This window comes from Sminthopsis crassicaudata, chromosome 1 (genome assembly GCF_048593235.1).
Source record: "Sminthopsis crassicaudata isolate SCR6 chromosome 1, ASM4859323v1, whole genome shotgun sequence".
Lineage (NCBI taxonomy): Eukaryota > Metazoa > Chordata > Mammalia > Dasyuromorphia > Dasyuridae > Sminthopsis > Sminthopsis crassicaudata.
Genome location: NC_133617.1, coordinates 749332187 through 749352373, shown reverse-complemented (window position 1 = coordinate 749352373; position 20187 = coordinate 749332187). Strand labels below are relative to the sequence as shown.

The window sequence follows — 20187 nt, the reverse complement described above, 5'->3', positions numbered from 1 at the left end:
CTGAGGCTAAGATGAACACAGTCTGATACTTCTTCTGTTACCATTCAGAAACCTAAAGAGAGAGATCATGTTCCCCATGAGGCCTCTCTAAGTTAAACATCCTTAATGAATCCTTGTATGACATGGACCCAAGACTCTTCATCACCTTTTGGCCTTTTGTTAGACTATCTCTGGGTTATCCATTTCCCTCTTAGATTGTGCCTTGAATTGAATGCGCACTCCAGATTTTATCTGATCTGGGGTCAGGGTCTGATTGGTCCTAACTATTAGGACCTAGTTCTTATGACTAAGACAACTACTAAGGAAAGGCTGTCTTCAGCTGGGGTTCTGGGCTTTGAGGAGAGAGGGGGACAAGGGATACTCAGCCTGAGCCCTCTGGGTCTCCAAGACTAATCGGCTGTGAGTCTCACTGACCCATTCCCAAGATGCATCAGTACACAGATACAGATATGTGTTAGCCCCTATCAAATTCAAGGGCCTAGGACCTCACCAGTTTCTAGTAGATGCAACATTTTGGATCCCAGAAGGCACCAATTTGGGTCTCAGCAGGTGTGCAGAATGAGGCGGGCAACAGACAGCCGCTGAGGAGGATGTATTTTTAGGAATCTTTTTCATCTCATTATGTTGTTTCTTCAAACCCAGATGCATATTCAATGCAAACACACAAGCGATTGTGGCTGAATCTTTATTTTTTTGTTCGGTTTCCTTATTTAAATTTAGAAGACTTCTAATTACAAGCATTAAGGTGACATTATTTAAATGTTCTCTTGGGGAGTTTTCAAAATGCCGATGATTTAAGAGCTCCCTTTTTTCCCCAATGCCCAGCCTCAGGACACTTCTCTCTTCGCCATGCCCGCCAGTCAGGCTGTGAGCGATACCTCGGTAAGTAGTTCTGGTTTGTAGACAAGTGAAACAGAAGCACTTCCTTTCTCCCCTACTTCTACTGACAACTCTCTCTATTGGGGGTGGACACTCAAAATGGTGGATGTCCAAGGACCTCTGTTCTACACAAACAGGCTGGACAGCCGGGGAATGCCGTTTCCCTGACTTCTCAGTTAGTCCTAGGCATCTGTAGAACAGGGATTCTGAACCTGGGTTTATGGGGGAAACGTCCCTCTTTATTTCATAGAATTGGTACCCTTGGTAAGCCCATGCATTTGATTTGCTGCACTTCAAACTATTCTACTAGATTTTATACTGACATAAATTAATGTTGTAAGAATCCTCAGAAGCCTCCCATTTTACTAGGGCCAAGTGATTCTCCCAGGGACACTTGCAGCTAGATTGTGTAGGAGGCAGGTCCAAAACTCAGGTTTTCCTGACTCCAGGCCCAGCTCTGTACCCCTGGGTCACTTAGCAGCCCATCTGGCTCTCTTTCCTGTCCCACGTGCACTGTCCTACTTATATGAAGCAGTGTCTATAACGTTTCTTGTTTTCAGTTGGAGAGAGTGTTTTTCCATGAGGACATTCCATCTTCACCTATTTCGGCATCTCCCGTTGGACTTCTAGCCTGCTCCTCCATAGCACCCATTTCGCTTTCAGTCATTCAGAGCTGAGATCTCAGGGCAGTTTTTCCCAAAAACAACTTTCCTTGTAATTTCTGGAAATATATGTCCTTCATCCTCAGGGAAATCTCAGAAAAGGGGCCCTATTTTTTGGTACCATGTTCTGAGGTGAGCCCAGTGTTCACCAAATGAATATTTATGGAAGCTCAATGGCATCATGGGAGCTTCCTCAGCAGGGCCATACCATAAGGCCAATGGTGGCAAGTTTGGAAAATTTGCCAAAGTTGGTCAGATGGAGGATACTATTCAGTAGCCTTAACTGCCAAACTTGCCTTGGTGATTTGGGTTCACTTTTCATATTTTCTCTTTCTCCTAACCACCCCCAAAATAAATAAAACAAAGGCTGAGTCGGAAGAGGTGCCCCCCACAGAACCCAAAGCTGAGGAGCCCTTGGCTGGAGCTCCTGTTGAGGGCCAAGACATCCAGCCTAGTGAGGCAGCAGAGGAGGCTGAGGTGAGTGTCAGCTTCCACTACCACCCATCATGCCCTGCTCATCTCCCCACCACCAGAGTCATCTCTCCATTCATTCATTCATCTCCCATGCCATCATTCTGCTTTACACATCCCTGGGGACACCGGCTTCCATCATGGATATCCCAGCTGAAAGAGAGTTCAAGTGGGTTTTCTGGTGCCTTTGACCTTTTAACTCTCTTCCATTCCATAGCCCTCTTTCACTCACTGACCAATGACCCTTTTCAAGCAAATGTGCTCAGACCTCTAGAGGACAGAGGTTCTGTTCAAGCAGTTATAGACCTGATTTTTTGGATAAAACACACTGTGGCATTGACACTTTTTCAGGCATCAGGTGTTTCTTGTGGTCAAATAGTTCTCGTGTTTGTGTATATGTGTGTGTGTATGTAAGGGGGAGAGGGAGATAGAGAAGAAAGGAGGGAGATAAGTAAATAAGAGGAAGAAATGGAGAAGAAAAGAAAAAAGGAAGAAGAGAGGGAGGGAAGGAGATAGAGAGAAAAAAGAAAGAAGAGGAGGAGAAAGGGAGAGAGAAAAAGAAGAGAGAAGATGAGGGAGGGATGAAAGGAGGGAAGGAAGGAGATAGAGAGAAAAAAAGAAAGAAGAAAGGGAGAAAGAAAGAGAGAAGAAGAGAGAGGATGAGGGAGGGAAGGAAGGAGATAGAAAAAAAGAAAGAAGAGAGGGAGAAAGGTAAAGAGAAAAAGAAGAGAGGATGAGGGAGGGATGAAGGGAGAGAAGGAAGGAGATAGAGAGAAAAAAAGAAAGAAGAGAGGGAGAAAGAGAGAGAAAAAAAGAAGAGAGATGATGAGGGAGGGAGAGAGAGAGGCAGGGAGGGAGAGCGAAAGGGAGGGAGTGGGGAGAGACCTTTGGTAAAAGTCTGATGAAGCTTTTCAGAATAATTTTTAATACATAAAATAAAATGCATAGGATTTCAAAAGAAGTCAATTATATTGAAATGGTTATCACAAAGATTTTTATTTTTTAAGTTCATATATCTTAAGGTAAGAACTCTATGTAAAACATTCTATAAGGATTAGCATAGAAACTGAGGCTTTGGGATAGAGAAGTCCTGGGTGAAGAAGCTTCCTAAAGCATTGCAGGCCAGCAGCTTCTTGGCCGCTTCTATTCTTAGACAGCTTCCCACAATCCTGAGTGGTTTGCCTCAAGTCAGAATTATGAACACATGCGTGAGCCATTACCGGCTCCCAGTGCGAGTCTAATCTGCCCACATTGGCTGGTGTGAACTACAGCTGGGAAACATGCTGGGAAATGGAAGGATAGATGCTGAACAGAGATGAACTTGATAGTGCAACACGTAGGAAAGTCAGGAAGTGCTCCTAAGGAAAAGTCACTTAAAGATGAACAGAAAGGGAAGATCCATTCATTGCTGGAATTCAGGAAAAAGTCTCGGAAGAATTTCAATCATTGTGTCATTTACTACAGGCTTCCACAAGAAATCATACCTAAAATAACATTTTTTTGAGATGGGATAACTAGGAATTGAGAGTTCAGGCTGTATTTGCCTTAGGTCATTTTTGCAATAAGGTGTGTAGACCATCTGTCAAATCTGCCATTTATTGGTAGACTAGAAGGAAAAAGTCATGTAAATAATGAAGTGATGGTCGGAAGACTGAATAGAGAAAAGCAGAGGGGATCTGTCCTATTTTTGTCTGAATTATTTCCAGTGGACCCCGTTAGGAAGACAAAAAAGCCCACACGTTCTGTCTGAATACTCCTCTATAAAGTGTTGCCATTTTCCTTGTTCTGGAATATTGAGTGGAAGATACAGTAAGGTCACACAGCTAGGAAGTCTTAAGTGTCTGAGACCGGATTTGAACTCGGGTCTTCCTAACTTCAGGGCTGGTGCTCTGTCCACTGCGCCCCCTAGCGTCCCCCCTCCCCCCTTCTAAGGGAATTCTTTGCTTAGGAGTTAAGAAGAAAATGGAATATGTATACCCGGGCCCCTAATTTGCATGCCCATAATTAGCTCTAATGTCATACATAGGATCAAAGATTGGGAGTTGAAAAGAATCTTAGATGTTATGTTGAACCACTCTTGCACTTTAGAAATGAAGAAACTGAGGTTCCCAAGAGACCACATGACATGAATATGGCCAGGCAGTTACAGTAGTACTTGAACCAGGATTTGAACGTGGCCCCCCTAACTCCAAGCCCAGTGCTCCCTCCACCACAGTAGGAAGCGGAACCCTTCTAAAGATTTGGTTTCTCCTGGGATCAACAGTATGACATTTAAAGAAACAATCATTTCTACCTGTAGCATCTTTCTACCTCCAGTTCACCCCTACTTTCAAGTAGTTAAAGACTACTGGAGATTCAATTTACTTTAATTAATGTCTACAATCCTCTCAATTATATGACATATTTTTTGCTAAAAATAAGTAATTAATTTCAAAAATAAAGGCACTTGAAAAAACAAAATAGACCACAGGCCTTCCCATTAGCATCCCTAGAACAGTCCCCACACCATTTTGGGGGGGCCAAGTCATGAATTCTTGCAAGTTCCTTCTTTACTCTGAATTGCAAACAAGAGAGAAGAATGTAAGTGCTTTCTCGGTAGATGAAAGTTGAAATTGTGATGTTTGGGATGGGCTGTTTCTCTCAGCATCTTCATGGAAATTAGTGAAAGCTTGAGGTCTTCAGAGGGTCCCCACATCAGTGTCCCCCAAATCTAATGCCAGCATGGCCCAGAAAACTCCTGTTAATAGTAGCAGAAATAAGATGAGGATCTGAGACAAGACTTGGCTTCCTTGTCTGAGCCCCTCCTTCCTCCACCATCTCTCCAAAGCTCCAGTCTTGGCCCTTAATCTGCATTTCTCTGGAAACTACATCTCAAATACTTGACACACCCTACACATCACCACCAGGGGATGTGGGCTAACCAGCTATAGCCCTGAAGCATCTATTAATGGCAGGAGCCCCCATTGCATGCTGATTTCTTTTTAACATTCTATTTATTGATACAACTTATTTTTACTTCATTTTCACTTCTAAATATCTTTCTTCCCCACCCCAATCCAACCAGTCTTCTCTTGTAACAAAAAAAATTAAAAAGAAAGTGGGGAGACAGGGGAACAATTTAATAAAAAAAAAATGCAACATATCAACCAAGTCTCCAATATATGCCACGTTTCCTATCCGTAGTCCTCCACCTCTGCAAAGAAGGTCTATTTTCTCATCTCTTCTTTAGGGACAAGTTGGGTCTTTGTAATCACAGAGATTTCAGCTTTGTTGTTCTTTTTGCTGATATTATTTCCACATCCTATTCACAAGAGATTTCTCTTCTCTAAGCCCACGATGAGACTTTTGCGTATTGCCATGAATCTTGTAGTCATAACGCTCCCTGCTGCTGGTGACCCAAGCAGCCCCAGAGATGAGTGAAGGATGATTATCTACTTATGGGGACTTAGTCAAGGAGAAAGATCAGGTTTTCCTTTCATTTCCTTTCATTTTCCTTTTTTCCTGAAGATTGTGAAATTTAAACTGCCTTCCTCCCCCCCTTCCCCCATCTTCCTCTCTTTCTTTCACCCTTTGTCCTTCTCTCTCTCTTTCTCCCTTTCCCTCTCCCTCTCCCTCCTTCCCTCCCACAAAGACTATCAATAACAACTGGAACATTAGGAAGATGTCCCTCATGTCAAGCTCAATTTCATCCCATGTTTTTTATTTCCCAAACATATGGGTTTCTAAAGTTGACACCCAGGTACCAAATCAGTTTTCTCCCTGCATCTTTCCTCCATTAAAGGAGAGCATCACATTCTTAGCCACTTAAGGACTGTCCATGACTTCAATGTATATACATAAGATCATAGAATCATAGAATTCATCTGAAAAAAACCTGAGACCATCTAGTTCAACTTCTTTACTTAATGGATGAGGAAACTGAGGCTCTAAAGAGGGAAAGTGACATCTAAGGTCACAGGTAATCAGTGCAAAGATCACTATTTAAATTAGGGTCACTAATTAGGGTTGACCTGCCCTCTTACAGAAACAATATGGCCCCTGAATATCACTGAATATTTTAGATTATTTTCCAGAAGAATGAAGCCAAAATTGGAATGTTGTTATGAGAAGGGCAGACAAATGTAACTCTGTGTGTGTGTGTGTGTGTGTGTGTGTGTGTGTGAGAGAGAGAGAGAGAAGGGGGGGAAAGGGGGAAGGGAGGGAGGAAACAGGAAGGAAGGAGAGAGAGGGAGAGGATGGGAGAAAGGAAGGAAAGAAAAAGAAATGAAGGAAGGAAGGAAGAGATGGAAGAAGGGAGAGAGACAGGGGGGGAGAAGGGGGAGGGAGAGGGAGAATAGCAAAAAGCAGGAGTCCATTGAGAATACTGGCTCTGATGTGAGGACTAAGCAGACTCTCCATTTGCTGTCTTTGATTTAATTTCCTTTCCTGAGTCAGGAAAACTATCTTTACTATTTGCATAAGAGACAGGCCTGTGAGGAATGAAAAACAAACTATGTGGGTTTCAATAATGCATGGTATAGATCCACTGAAAAATCTGGCCTTGGAGGGGAACCAATCTTCCCAAAGGGGAGGAATCGTTCCAATATTTATTTCAGTAGAAAGTCCAAAGATTCATAGTAAAGAATAGAAAAATGAAACAAGCAGATTATGCACATTCATTTTCAAAGCCATCACCCTTTGCCAAAATGAATTGATTATCCATAATGTGGGTGTCATTTTGTTTTTAGAAAAATGTTTTTACCTGAAATGTCCAAGGCATAAACTATTTTAGCATTTTCCAGGCAGAGTTGTCACCTGATTTTCTGTAGCTTTGCCTCACCCCCCACCGCCATTTTTTAGTCTTCTAACAGAGACAGAGCAGTTTAGACAAAGGAAGCCACCACTTCCTTCAAACTATCTTCTGTGACTTTATTTTAAATCACCATAACTGTCCTGGTCCACTTCTTCTCTCATCAGAACTCTTCCTAAAGGGTCACACTAGACTGAAAACTATTTCCCTGGCGGGTTCTACCTGGGGCAGAATATGGAGGCACTCCCCTTAGGATCTTGTCTTGGGCACTAGACTGCCACTAACAAAACCAAAGTTCACTTTGGTTTTTCTTCCCTTCCATATGACACCGGTGACTCATGTTGAGTTGTTAGTCCACTGAAACCCCAGGGGTGTGTGTGTGTGTGTGTGTGTGTGTGTGTGTGTGTGTGTGTGTGTGTATCTGTGTGTGTGTGTATCTGTGTGTGTGTGTGATCAAACCCTGCTTCCCTCTTCTACCCTGAGGGCCCTGTTTATTTTTCCTTCCTTGTCTTCGGCTCAGCATTCTAGCCTATTGAGATATCTGTGAGTTGTGCTTCTTCTTCCATCCACCACATTAGCTCCCTCTTAGATTCAGTTCTCTATTGTTAACATTTAATCAAAGTGCCATCAGTCACCCATAAATCAGTCCGCTTCTCTGAATTGGAGTATTGGCAACTGAGCTCTCCTTGAGCTTCCTGAGATAGAATTTAATAAGGGATCGCTTCCTTTTACTGAACAAAATCCATTTGTTTCCATGACACTAATTAGTCACAAGGCAAGTTACTGGTGGGTAGAACTCTACTTCCCCTTCTTTTGTATTCCCTGTAGCCCAGCACAGAGAGCCATTTTGTAAATAGACAGTGATTCTCAACTAACCAGTCAACCTACCGAGTATTTATGAAGCAATAACTGTGCCAAACTCTGTGCTATTCAGGAAAGATTTTCAAACAAAAGTGAAAGTTACTACTCTCAAGGAGGGGCTGGCAATAGCAGCTTGTGGTGGAAAAATAAGTATCCCCTCTCCCTGGAGTCTTCCTTTTGACTTTGGACACTGATTCCCAAAAACCTCCTACTTCATCTTCTTCTCTTCCTGCCCTCCCAGGGCATCTTGGGAACGTCCACTGCCCGCTCTGTTTTCTGATGTTCTTAGAAGGCTCTCCCGGCCTGTCTGGATATTCTTCTGCATCCTGTGTTTTGGCACATCTAAAGAAGAATTCATCCATTTCCACAAAGATGATTTTAAAACCCTCTCATTTTCACTGGATGGAGCTGTTAGAAGTTGCTATGGCAACAGTGTTGCCCTCAATAGAGATGGTCCTGCATCTGGTCAGTCACAGAGTTTATGACGAACCACAGCATATTAAAATGAAGACAAGATTGGCTGTGGAGTTCAAATATTCTCAGTGTTACTTTATTGGAAATGAAACTTAGAAATGCTTTTGGGGTGGGAGGAAAGGAGGACCCAATGAGCTGGGAAGGGACAGCCTCTCTCCCCTTTGGGACAATGCAACAGGTTCCGGATCAGAATTTCTCAGAAGCTTTTGCTTTGATGAAGCACCCAGAAGGAGCGATCTGACTTGGAGTGTTTGGAGTCTAGACCACATGAAAGAGAGAAAAGTTAATTCTGCTCAGACTTCCACTACCACTATTTGATGGTGCTTCTGTTCAAGACCTGAAAAAGTCATCTGTTCACACTGGGTGTTTCTCGGGCTTTCAGGCTGATCAGAATCTTGTTTTCTTAATTAATTTCTTAATTAATTGATGCTTGTCCATTGCTGGGTGATCTGCAGGGTTCAAGTAGCTTTGACCCAGGATTCACTGATGCTGGCAAACTCTGGAGGAATCTCAGCTTAGCTTTATGATGGGAGAAACTCATTGAATATGAAAGCAGCATGCTCAACCTCGGGCCTAATCCTGCTCCCTGCTAGCTCTGGGATATTGAGTAAGGGATCTCAATTCTCTGTTGCTGCAAATAAATGAAGATACTGTGGCAATAACAGAGCTGGGCTTTGAGGCTGGCACAGCATTACATCTGGAAACTTGCTTTATTCCCAAGACAACCTCTGGAGTCAGCAGTGCAGACATGATTAGTCCTGTTTTACAAATCAAGAAACAGAGGCTGAGAAAGCTTGTGATCTGCTCAAGATCGCCTGGGTGGTTATGTGAGAAGTGGGATTGGAACTCAGCTCTTGCTTTCCATAATACCAGGCTATCTCTCAATAATACTGGTAGTATCTTCCTTACAGGACTATAAGGATAATTACATAAAGCAACATCAGGAACAATAGCCATTGATCTAGAACCTTAAAATTTATGAAGTTCTGTGCATACATTGTCTCATTGTCTTCAAGGACAATCCTGGGAAATAAGTTAGCTTCGAGCCTTATCTTTAAGTTACAGATGAGGAAACTGGGATTAGGGTGAAGTGACTTATCCATGGTCACCTATCTGGTAAGTATCTGGGATAGGATTTTATTCCAATTCTAGTGCCCATATTTACACTCACGGCTAAGGTTCTAGGAAATAAAAAAGTGTTCTATAGACGCTTAATTATAAATGTATGTTTTTGGTAGTCAGCATAGACAAGTCAGTGTTACTTGGCACAATCAAGGAATCCAAATTCTTCTTCCCCAGAACAGGAATATTTTTTATTAATAACTTTTTATTTTCAAAATATATGCAAAGATAGTTTTCAACACTGATCCTTGCAAAATCTTGTGTTCCAAATTTTTCTCCCTTCTTTCCCACCACTCCCTCCATAGTCAGCAAGCAATCCAATATAGTTTAAACATGTGCAATCCTTCTAAACATATCTCCACATTTATCATACTGCACCAGAAAAAATCAGATCAAAAGTGAAAAAAGAGAGAGAAAAAACAAGCAAGCAAACAACAACAAAAAGAGTAAAAATGCTGTGTTGTGATTCACACTCAGTCCCCACAGTGCTCCCTCTGGATGCAGATGACTCTCTCCTTCACAAGTCTATTGGAATTGGCCTGAATCACCTCCTTGTGAAAAGAGCCCTGTCCATCCGAATTGATTATCACATAATCTTCTTGTTGCTGAATACAAAGTTCTCTTGATTGTACTCCCTTCACTCAGCATCAGTTCCTGTCAGTCTCTCCAGGCCTTTCTGAAATCATCCTGCTGATCATTTCTTCTAGAACAATAATATTCCATAATATTCATAGACTTATTCAGGCATTCTCCAACTGGTGGACATCCACTCAGTTTCCAGTTCCTTGTCAATACACACACAAAAAGGGCTGCTCTAAGCATTTTTGCACATGTGGATTCCTTTCCCTCCTTTAAGATCCCTTTGGGATACAGACCCAGTAAAGACATACAGTCTGATAGTCCTTTGGGCATAGTTCCAAATTGCTCTCCAGAATGGTAGGTTCAGTACACAACTCCACCAACAATGCATTAGTACCCCAGTTTTCTCACATCCTCTCCAATATTTATCATCATCTTTTCCAGTCATCTTAGCCAATCTGAGAGGGTGAAATGGTACCTCAGAGTTGTCTTAATTTGCATTTCTCTGATCAATAGTGATCAATAGTGATATAGAACATTTCAATAGACTAGAAATGGCTTTGATTTCATCTGAAAATTGTCTTATAATAATAAATCTTAATTTCATGACACTCACATTCAGTTACAAGACCTCATCTGGGGTCAAAAACTACAGTTTAAGAAGCTGGGGACTAAACTATAGAATTCATAGAGAAGAGCCTGTATGAGGAAGCTGTAAAGATAGGGTTGTGTATTTGATTCTAGAGACTATAGAAAGCCACTTCAGTTTTTAAGGAAGAAGAGTATATTCCTTGGCTGGAATTCCAGTCAAAATGATTGACATTCTCATTTTCTTTTTTTTATCATTTGGAGTATATGTCCCAAAAGTATTTTCAGGAAATTATCTTAAATTTAAAAAAATAAAAGAAAAAATCAACTTCACTGTAACAGGGAAGAAAGGGAGACAAGTGAACCCAAACTGTGATGGCAATATGAGATTGCCCAATTCCCAAAGGCTCACTGCACAACCGTTGAGAACTACCATTATCAGCACAAAGAAGCAATAAAAATGAAATCTGGAGATGGGAAATATCCCAGAAGTCTATTACAGCTCATAATTTGAGGTCTTAGTCATTGCCAATGTGCTTCTATAACATAACCTGGGAACAAGGCTGATTTGCTTTGCCATTCTTCCCCATAACAGAGCTTCTTCTCATTCTTTTCCACACATACCCATTTCCTTGTGCCTCCATTAAGTTTTGTTAATGGCTACTGCAGTGCTTTAAGGATGCCATTGTGAATGATGTTGTCTCATATCTGTGAAGGAGGCTGATGGGAAGAGGGAGGCAGCTGCATGGACCTAGACAGCCAGTAGTGAAATGCCTCCAGTGAGACCTGTTTGATCCAGTGACTGGTGTTTTGTGCCTCCAGAAGGGGAGGTCTCCAGAATTAACATGGGATTAATATTTAATCCTCTAGACCTGAGTTCAAATCTGGTCTCAGACACTTAACACTTCCTAGCTGTGTGACCCTGGGCAAGTCATTTAACCCCAATTGCCTCATCAAAAAAAAAAAATCCTCTAAAGGGTTCTAAAGAGCTCTTAAGCATTTAAGGGTCTCCCAGATAGACCCCACTCTGCATCCAATGGGGGCTTATTTTAGAATCTCCTAGAGATGGGAGTTCCCAGAGTTCCCAAATTTCTCAGACCCCTGAGCAGCATTTCATTTGATTTTAACACAAAGAGAAAAATATGATACTATGGCTTCTCAAAGGCTGATGTGTATTCAGCAGATTCATTTATCTGCTCTTTAAAATAACTAATATTAGTCTTTTAATTAGGGTTATTTCCCGCAGCAGTAACCTACAGCAGGCGGAGGCTAGAAAGCAGTGTCCTTCCCTTAAACAAAGTATAAAATAGTGGTACTAATATTGGGAAGAATAATCATGATGATGACCACAATAGTAATACATTTAGGAGTAACCTCTTACTTGACTGATCAAATTTAAGAGTTTCTGGGAAACTCTTGGTGGTTTTATCCAGGAGATAAAACCATGGGTTCTATGAGTTTGAGTAAATGATTTCACCTCCCTAGTTGTGTTTCCTGATCTGTAAAATGAGGAGTTGAGGAGGCAGCTAGACAGTACCAGAGAGGACTAGGCCCAGAATCAGGTAAACCTGAGTTCAGATTTGGCTTCAGACCCTCACTAGCTTTCTGACCCTCTATGCCTCAGTTTCCCAATATGTAAAATGAAGATAATGGTAAATCACTCCAATATCTTTGCCAATAAGCTTCCAATGGGATCATGGACAGGCAGACATGATTGAAATGACTGAACAATAGTAATAAAATGAGGGAGTTTAACCGGATGATCTCAAAGGTTCTTTAAAGCTCCAGACTAATTATATGAGCCTAATCTTAGCACATGAACTCCTGTCTTCAGTTCTAATTGTCTGATATGATCTTTTTCTAACAACTTGATGATAAACTCCTCCAAGTATTTATCTGTTGGAAAAAAAAAAAAAAAAACAAAACAATGCTCATGTTTGTGTCATGGTTTTAAGGTATATGAGACACTTGATAGAATGTCATTTTTTTTTTACTATAGCTTTTTATTGACAGAACATATGCATGGGTAATTTCTACAACATTATCCCTTGCACTCATTTCTGTTGATAGGATGTCATTTTAACCTATTACAAGCTGTTGGCATTGTGATCATTGGGCACCTGAGGAAACCGAGTCTTTTAGATGCTAAGTGATTTGCTGATGGCTATGCCCTGCTCAGTATTGTGGAGAGATTAACCCAGATCTTTCTGATTCTGTGTCCAATATATGTGTGTGTGTGTGTGTCCTATATATATATATATTATATATATTATATATTATATATATATTATATATATATAATATATATATATATGTATGTATATAATGTGTGTGTCCTATATATAAATAGGTCTAAGTGTGTGTGTGTGTGTGTATACTGTTTTACATATATGCTTTAACTGTAAATATAAATTCTCATGTCCACTAGATCCATGGAAGTTGATACTATTATCATCCTTTGACCCCAGATTATGGACGGTTTAGGAAAGGTTGTTCACATTTGCCCCCAGTCCTTCGGACTGTGATGAACAGGGCCCCTTCTTAGCTTCCACACACAAACCGCACAGCTGATGCAGCACAGAGAGATAAAGGGACTTCTCCAGGCCACAGAGCCAGGAAGTTGGAGCAGAATTCAAAACCACACTTTTCTGATCCCAGGCCATACTGCCTCTCATATATAGAGGAGCTAGCCAAAGAAATGGTCCGAACCCCAAAGGAGCAGCAACCTCCAGGCAAAAAGATTACTGTGGTACATGAAAAATAGCTTTTTAATTTTAAAGGCTCCTTGGGCCCTTCATCCCCCTTCCCCCATCCAGCCACTCCATCCCTTTAAGGCCGATTAGGGTTCTGCTTTCCAGACCCCAGTCTTGCCAAGAGCCCAAAGCTCTGTGACATGGACTCCCTCTGCTGGCCTGCTGACTGCTTAACAGCAAGCATAGAACTAACTAGCCAGAGTTTGGCCGTTGGGACACAGAGCAGGGGATGGGGACTGGGAGGAAATCTTCTAGTCAAACTGATCTCAATTTACAGAAGTGAAACGGAGGCAGGTCCTCAGCCTCCAAAGTCAGGGCTTCTCCCATGAGACCTATTTACTTTAATTGGGAGAAGTATCAAGTTTCAGATCTAGGAGTTTTGGATCCTTCGCTTCCGACTCAGGAAGACTACCCTGGTCACTTCATCTCCACATCCAAGCTATAGGTGTCAATCTGGGTTATTAGATGGAGTTTTCTTAACAGGAGTTCCCTATTTTGATAAAAAGAGATCAGGACATGGTATCTCCTGCTGCTGGAACTCTGTCTTCCCAGAAATCAGCTGGAGTCAGGATCACTAAGCGTCTTTATTCCTGATCTTTTACAGTCAAGGTCAGGGGGTTAGGCCTAGAAACCTCACACACTCCTTCCTCCCTCAAACTCCAGGAGAGACTGAGTCTGCGTCTGCGTCTCACTTCCTCTTCCTCCTCCTCCCACACACATCACTCCCCCCTCTTTGTCCCACCAATCAAGCCGCACAGAACAGCTGGGGAGGGTCAGCCTTCAAACAAGTTAATAGGGAACTGTCCAATTGGCAATTAGTCTCACATGCTCCATTATCCAAGTGCCTTGCTCAGTTCTAGCCCTTTGCATCCTGCCTGTGATGTGCTGCAGAATCTTTGAGCTCAGGAGGTCTTGGTTAGTAATAATATCTGCCAGGGGAGACATGACCTACATTTTCATCCCCTTCCTATATTTCCCTTCAGAAAAGGACTATGTCCCATGATCTGTCTTCCTGGGCCAATGTAGTCATGAGCCTTTTTCAGATGGCAGCTGCCTTCCAGCATCAGGCTTGTTTATATTGTTGTGGTGATTGTGTGTTTGTTCTCCTGCTTCTTTCTACGCTCTTCATCAGTTCATATAGTCTTCCTATGTTCCTCTAAATTCCTTAATTTGTCATTTCCTTTGTTTAGTCATATTCCATTACATTCATATAAAAATGTCCCCAATCAATGACCTTTGTACAGCATTTTTATTTAAAAAAATATTTTTGCCAATATTCTGGTCCCCACAGGATCTGTATTTTTATCTTTGATCTCTTTGGAGGAATATACTTAGTAACAAAACTCCAAAGTCAGATGAAGTAAGTAGTTAATTAACTTTTTTCACATAATTTCAATTTTGTTTCCAGAATAATCAGTTCACAACTCTAACAACATGTGACTTGTAACATGTAACATGTAAGCCTCTCCAGTTTACATCTGGTTTATTTTAAGAGATAATTTGTCCAAAAAGTGTATCCAGAAAACTTTTTTCTTCAAAACCTCTCCTCTTCCAAAGGTTCTTCTGAATAGTTGGAGTCTTTTTATATAATAAGGTCATGGAGCTATAGTTTAAGTGAATACGCTAACCAACAATATGAATTATTGGTCTTCCAAAGCAACTTCCTATTTTGTCTTTGTTGTCCTTGTTCTAATTAAGAGACCGACACCCTTGCCTCTAATTGGATCTTTTCACGGATGAAACTATGACTGTATAGAAGCTTTGTGGCTAATAATGCAGCTCTTGGGAGCCAACAGGCTTCTTTCCTTTACGCCTTCAATAGAATCTGAAGTTGAGTATTCCTGGCAATGAGTGTCATTGAACAATAATGATGATGATGATGATGATGATGATGATGATGATGATGATGATGATAGCTAATATTTATGTAGGTTTTAAATTTTGCAAAGTACAACATATATGTTGCATATATATGTATTAAGCACCAAATTTATCATCAAAGTTGTTTTAAGAATTGATTTAAGAGCACATAAAAGTTCTAATTTCAGAGCTATAATAAGGGCAGGCCCTCTGGACTTTTCCCGTGGCTGTAAATTAAGAGGAAACCCACAGCAACATTCAAGGATGTGTTTCCTCCACTTCCACCTCTTCCCTTTTATACCCCACCAAGGATGGTAGCCTTGACCTAGACCTGTTGTGGATAAGAAACTTTAGAAGTCTAAATTGCACCCAGAAGTGCTTATACCCCAGCTAGCTCCATTTGTTGGTGTACTTGATTCATATTCAAGTTTTCATGACCTCATTTAGGGTTTTCTTAGTTTACCATTTCCTTCTCTGGCTCATTTTACAAATGAGGAAACTAAGGCAAACAGGAGTCTTTTTGGTAACTATTTGAGTCTATATTTGAATTAAGGAAAATGAGTTTTCCTGACTCCAGACCCAGTGCTCTTTCCACTGTGTCGTCCAGCCAGCCCCAAAGTCATGGTTGGTTACAATTTGCTATTTTTTATTTAATGTAATTCCCCTCAGTACTCAGATGGACACTGGGATCCAGTGAATTTCAGTGCCCCAGAGAGCTCTCTGAAAAAGTAGAATAAAAAATTAGGAAACAGGCTTTGGTCAAATTTGAATGCCCAGGTGTGACCTCTTTGGGTTAATCTTCTTATTTGTAGGCGGTGACAGCAGAGGATGTTGACGTGGTCCCTGCAGCTGCTGGAGCCCCAGTGGGGGCTGCAGAGGGAGCCCTAGAGGCTGTCACAGAAGGAGAAGCCCTCCCCTTGGGTGAAGGAGAGAGTCTTGTTGAGACCCAAGCTGTTACAGAGACCGCGGAGACCACTGAAAGTGACAGAACTGGGACAGAAGGAGTGGAAGCAGCTGGAACCCAGGTAAAGGCCCTGGTGGAAAATGGCGGCTCCATGAGGGCAGACATAGTAGCGTGTGTTACAAAATGGCAAACATATCTGCGGATGCTGAAATGGTGTGTTTCTGTTCCAGGTTATAAGCCTGAAGGGTCAAGCCAAAGAGTAGTTGCTAATGATCCGGTGTCACCAGGGCATGTCTTACCTGAGACCTGGCTTGTCCCTGTGCTGTTTCACATTTTATCAATGGCTTGGATGAGGCCATAGATGGAATAGTCATCAAATTTTCTAAAGAGACAGATCTGGGAGTCATAACTAGCCTAGAGTGTGACAGAATCAGGATCCCAAACTATCTTATCGGGATAGGGCAAAGGCCAACAAAGGTCAATTTCAACCTGCTGCCCATTTTGTTTTGTTTTTGAATAATTGCATCTTAAAATATTAAAAACTATTCTTAGCTGGAGGGTCATACAAAAAAAAAGCAGCTGGTCAGATTTGGTCCATGGTCAGTATTTTTGTGGACTAGAACATTGGGCTGAAATCAATAAAGATTGTTGTCAATTCTTGCACTTAGGTACCTTTTGTCGTCACTATTGATTTTATCTGCAGGGAGTATAGGGAGCTCCTGGAAAGAAACTCCTTCATCCCCTGTAAAGACTTTCCCTGCAACTTCTGATATTACATAATTGTCTGGGAGTACTAAGAGGCTAATGACTCTCCCAGGGTCATTCAACCAATATGTATAAGAGAGAATTTGGAACTAAGCTTTCCTATCACTGAAACCAGTTTTCTGTCCACTAGATCCCTTTGACTTTCTTCTCTGGTACTACATAGGAGGGATTTAGAAGTGCTTGATAGATGAGGAAATGAATAATACTAATAGGTAATATTTAAATTTTGCCAACTATGTGCCAGGAATTGTGATAAGGGTTTTGCAAATGTTTTCTCATTCAATTTTCACAACAATCCTGGGAGGTAGATCCTGTTATTATCCCCATTTTACAGATGAGGAAAATGAGACAAACAGAGGTCAAGGGACTTGCCCAAGATCACAGATAATCTAGTAAAAGTCTGGGGTTGGTTTTAGACTCAGTTCTTCCTATTCTAGGCAGTACTTTAGTGGGAAAAGAAGGAAGGAAGGAAGGAAGGAAGGAAGGAAGGAAGGAAGGAAGGAAGGAAGGAAGGAAGGAAGGGAGGAAGGGAGGAAGGGAGGAAGGGAGGAAGGGAGGAAGGGAGGAAGGGAGGAAGGGAGGAAGGGAGGAAGGGAGGAAGGGAGGAAGGGAGGAAGGGAGGAAGGGAGGAAGGGAGGAAGGGAGGAAGGGAGGAAGGGAGGAAGGGAGGAAGGAGGAAGGGAGGAAGGAAAAAGGGAGGAAGGAAGGAAGGAAGGAAGGAAGGAAGGAAGGAAGGAAGGAAGGAAGGAAGGAAGGAAGGAAGGCAAGGAAGGGAGGGAGGGAGGGAAGGAAGGAGGAAGGAAGGAGGAAGGAAGGAAGAAAGAAGCTGCTATCTTCATTAACCCTTGATCTAAACCAATTTTCTTCTTCAGAAGAGGAGAGAGTTAAATTGATCATGAGAACTGACTTTAGAATTTGATAGTCTATCATTTGGAAGAAAGATTCGAATTATTCTTCTTTTTTCAGGAGAGGACTAGAAGAAGTTGCAAAAGTTGCTTTCAATTCCATGAAAGAAAAAAAAATCACAGTGAACATGAGTGGAATGGATCTTCTCTGGAGATTGTAGTTCACCCTCTGGGAGACCACCCCATTGGGGATATAGAAAAGGGAATTCTGGTTCAAAGTAAAAGTAAAATCAGTGGCCTCTGAGGCTTCTCCTTGAACCCTGGACATTCTACTATTAATGTTTATTGAAATGCATTTTTCTTCTAGTTAAGTGACAGTTTGGAGAATTTCTAAGTAAATTGTCTTCTTCAGGAGAAAATCATTCCTTCAGTTGTCATTGAGCCTGCATCCAACCATGAAGGGGAAGATGAGCACGAGGATGAGCTTGGGATGGCTGGAGAGGTCAAAGAGGCAAGAGAAGACATTTCTGCCCAGGATGATTCCAGTGAGACCCCGGCACTGGCCAGTGACCAGAAGCCACTGGAGGATGCTCAGCCTGCAGCTCCTGGTGGAGTCTCTCCCCTCCCATCCAGTGGTGAAGCTGCACTAGTCCCTCCGGGCTTCCTCTATAAGGTGAGGTGGTTCCCCCATCATACAGTCATTTAGGGTGAGTGCCAGTGACAGCAGGAGCATTGCTCTGGTTCTCAGTATCTGTTCCCGCCCACTTGAGCTCAGAAGTGACCTGGGCGGTCCTCAAAGCTACGATTCCTTCCCTCCTTGCCTCCCGGATCTTTGAATATCCTTAACTTCCTTCAAGGCACTGCTAAGCTGCCCCTTTTCTTGACCTCTCCAGTTATCAGATCTCTTCCCTGTAGCCCCTCAAATTATTTTACACGTTCTTCCTATATATTTTATACCTACTCATTTCTATACATGTTATTTCTACCAATGAAATATGAACTTCTTGAGGGCAGGTCATTTTTTAATCTACAATGCCTAACAGAATGAATGGATGGATGGATGGATGGATGGATGGAGAAATGGAGAAACTCAGAGAAAATCTTAGAATCCCTAACTTGAAGAGACCATAGGGTCCAGTGGCCCGACTCTCTCATTTTACAGATGAGCAGACTGAGGCTGAGAGCAGATTTGCTCAGGGTCACAAAGCTAATTAGCATGGGAAGCATAGACACAACCTAGTTGTAACTCACTTCTTGACTCCAAGCCCAGTGATCTCTCCACTCTGTCACCTAGGTGCCTCCACCAGATAGCTAGACTCTTTCATTTTATTTATAAGTTAACCAAGTCCATCCTGAAAATTGGCTTGCCCCAAACCCCAGAGCAAAAAGGATCAAATGCAGATTTCCTAACACTCAAACTAAAGCTGGTGCTGATTTTGCAGATACTTACCATGTGCTAGGGTTGAAAGAAAGCGTAGCTAAGTCATTGTCTCTGCCCTCATGCAGTTTATAACCTAGTACATGAAGGTGAAGTACCTTGGATTATAAAATGCAAATTACTGACCCTAACTGATGCCTTGAATTATAATTTTCAGGAACCAGACTTGAATATTGAAGCACATGCTGAGATGACCTTTGGATAGTCAATAAATCTTGATCATTCAAACTGTCCCAGCTGAGGGCCAGGACTCTGTTGTCTCCCTCCTCCATGAACTGCATTTGCTATGGGCTGGTCTTCAATTTTGCATTTATTTGTTTTAAATAGCACTTTGAAGGCTGCATGGGTTACAGTGACTCAGCAAAGAAAGTACCATAGGTATTACTATACCCATTTTACAGATCAAGAGACCAAGGCTCAATGATTTGCCTAGATTCCCATAGTTCCTCCTGAGAGTCAAAGGAAGAATTGGACCCCAATCTCCTGGACCAGTGGGCTGTGGATTTTTCAGAGAATGTACTAAGGAGGGTTGGGTTTTTACTTTTTAGCTCTCCTCTCTATGCTGGCCTGATGGTCTTTCATCTCATCTCTTCAGGTGGAAGTGCTCCATGATTTTGAGGCAGCTAATTCTGATGAGCTTAACCTGAAGCGCGGTGATGTGGTCCTGGTGATACCGGCAGAAGCAGAGGCTGAGCAGGTAAAGCCTAGGCTGAACACCTTGGTGCCTTTCCTCAATTTTCCAATCCTCCTCCCATGGTTATGGCTCTTTTCCATCCCCAGATATTTTTGTCCAGGGACTAGATGTCTTCCTGTCCTGGAGAGTTCATGCATTTGGCCATGGGCTAGAGTGACTGAGGGACCTCAGAAGGCCCCTTTCAGTTGAATTCTAAAAAGAGGCTCCTTTTGCTTGGCTTTGGGGACTGAAAGGAGAGCAGTGGGTAAATGTGACAGAAAGCTGGGCTCCAGTTCCCTCATATAAAACACTTCCTGCTCATTAAGCCCGTCCAGAAGTAGAAAGGACTGTCTTGGGTCTTATCACAGGAAGTCTTCCAGGAGAGACTGGATGGCTGCATTACAGAAATTCTGCAGAAGAGCCCGGTCAGCATCTTAGGGACGGACCCCTTCCAGCTCAGAAATCCTAGGATTCTCTAAGGGACCATTTTGACTTGTGTTTGCTGCTTTAAGTGACCACTGGGA

The 20187-nt window shown here is 42.1% G+C and overlaps 1 protein-coding gene across 1 annotated transcript in view; it reads left to right on the top strand.

Moving 5' to 3' along the window:
* AMPH (amphiphysin) overlaps window positions 1-20187 on the top strand; it is a 193394-nt gene that overhangs the window by 169423 nt on the left and 3784 nt on the right. Inside the window, exons 17-21 of the mRNA XM_074283200.1 lie at window positions 826-882; window positions 1908-2018; window positions 15851-16063; window positions 17965-18225; window positions 19586-19687. Coding sequence (XP_074139301.1) covers window positions 826-882; window positions 1908-2018; window positions 15851-16063; window positions 17965-18225; window positions 19586-19687 — 744 coding nt within the window. The remainder of the gene's footprint in view (window positions 1-825; window positions 883-1907; window positions 2019-15850; window positions 16064-17964; window positions 18226-19585; window positions 19688-20187) is intronic.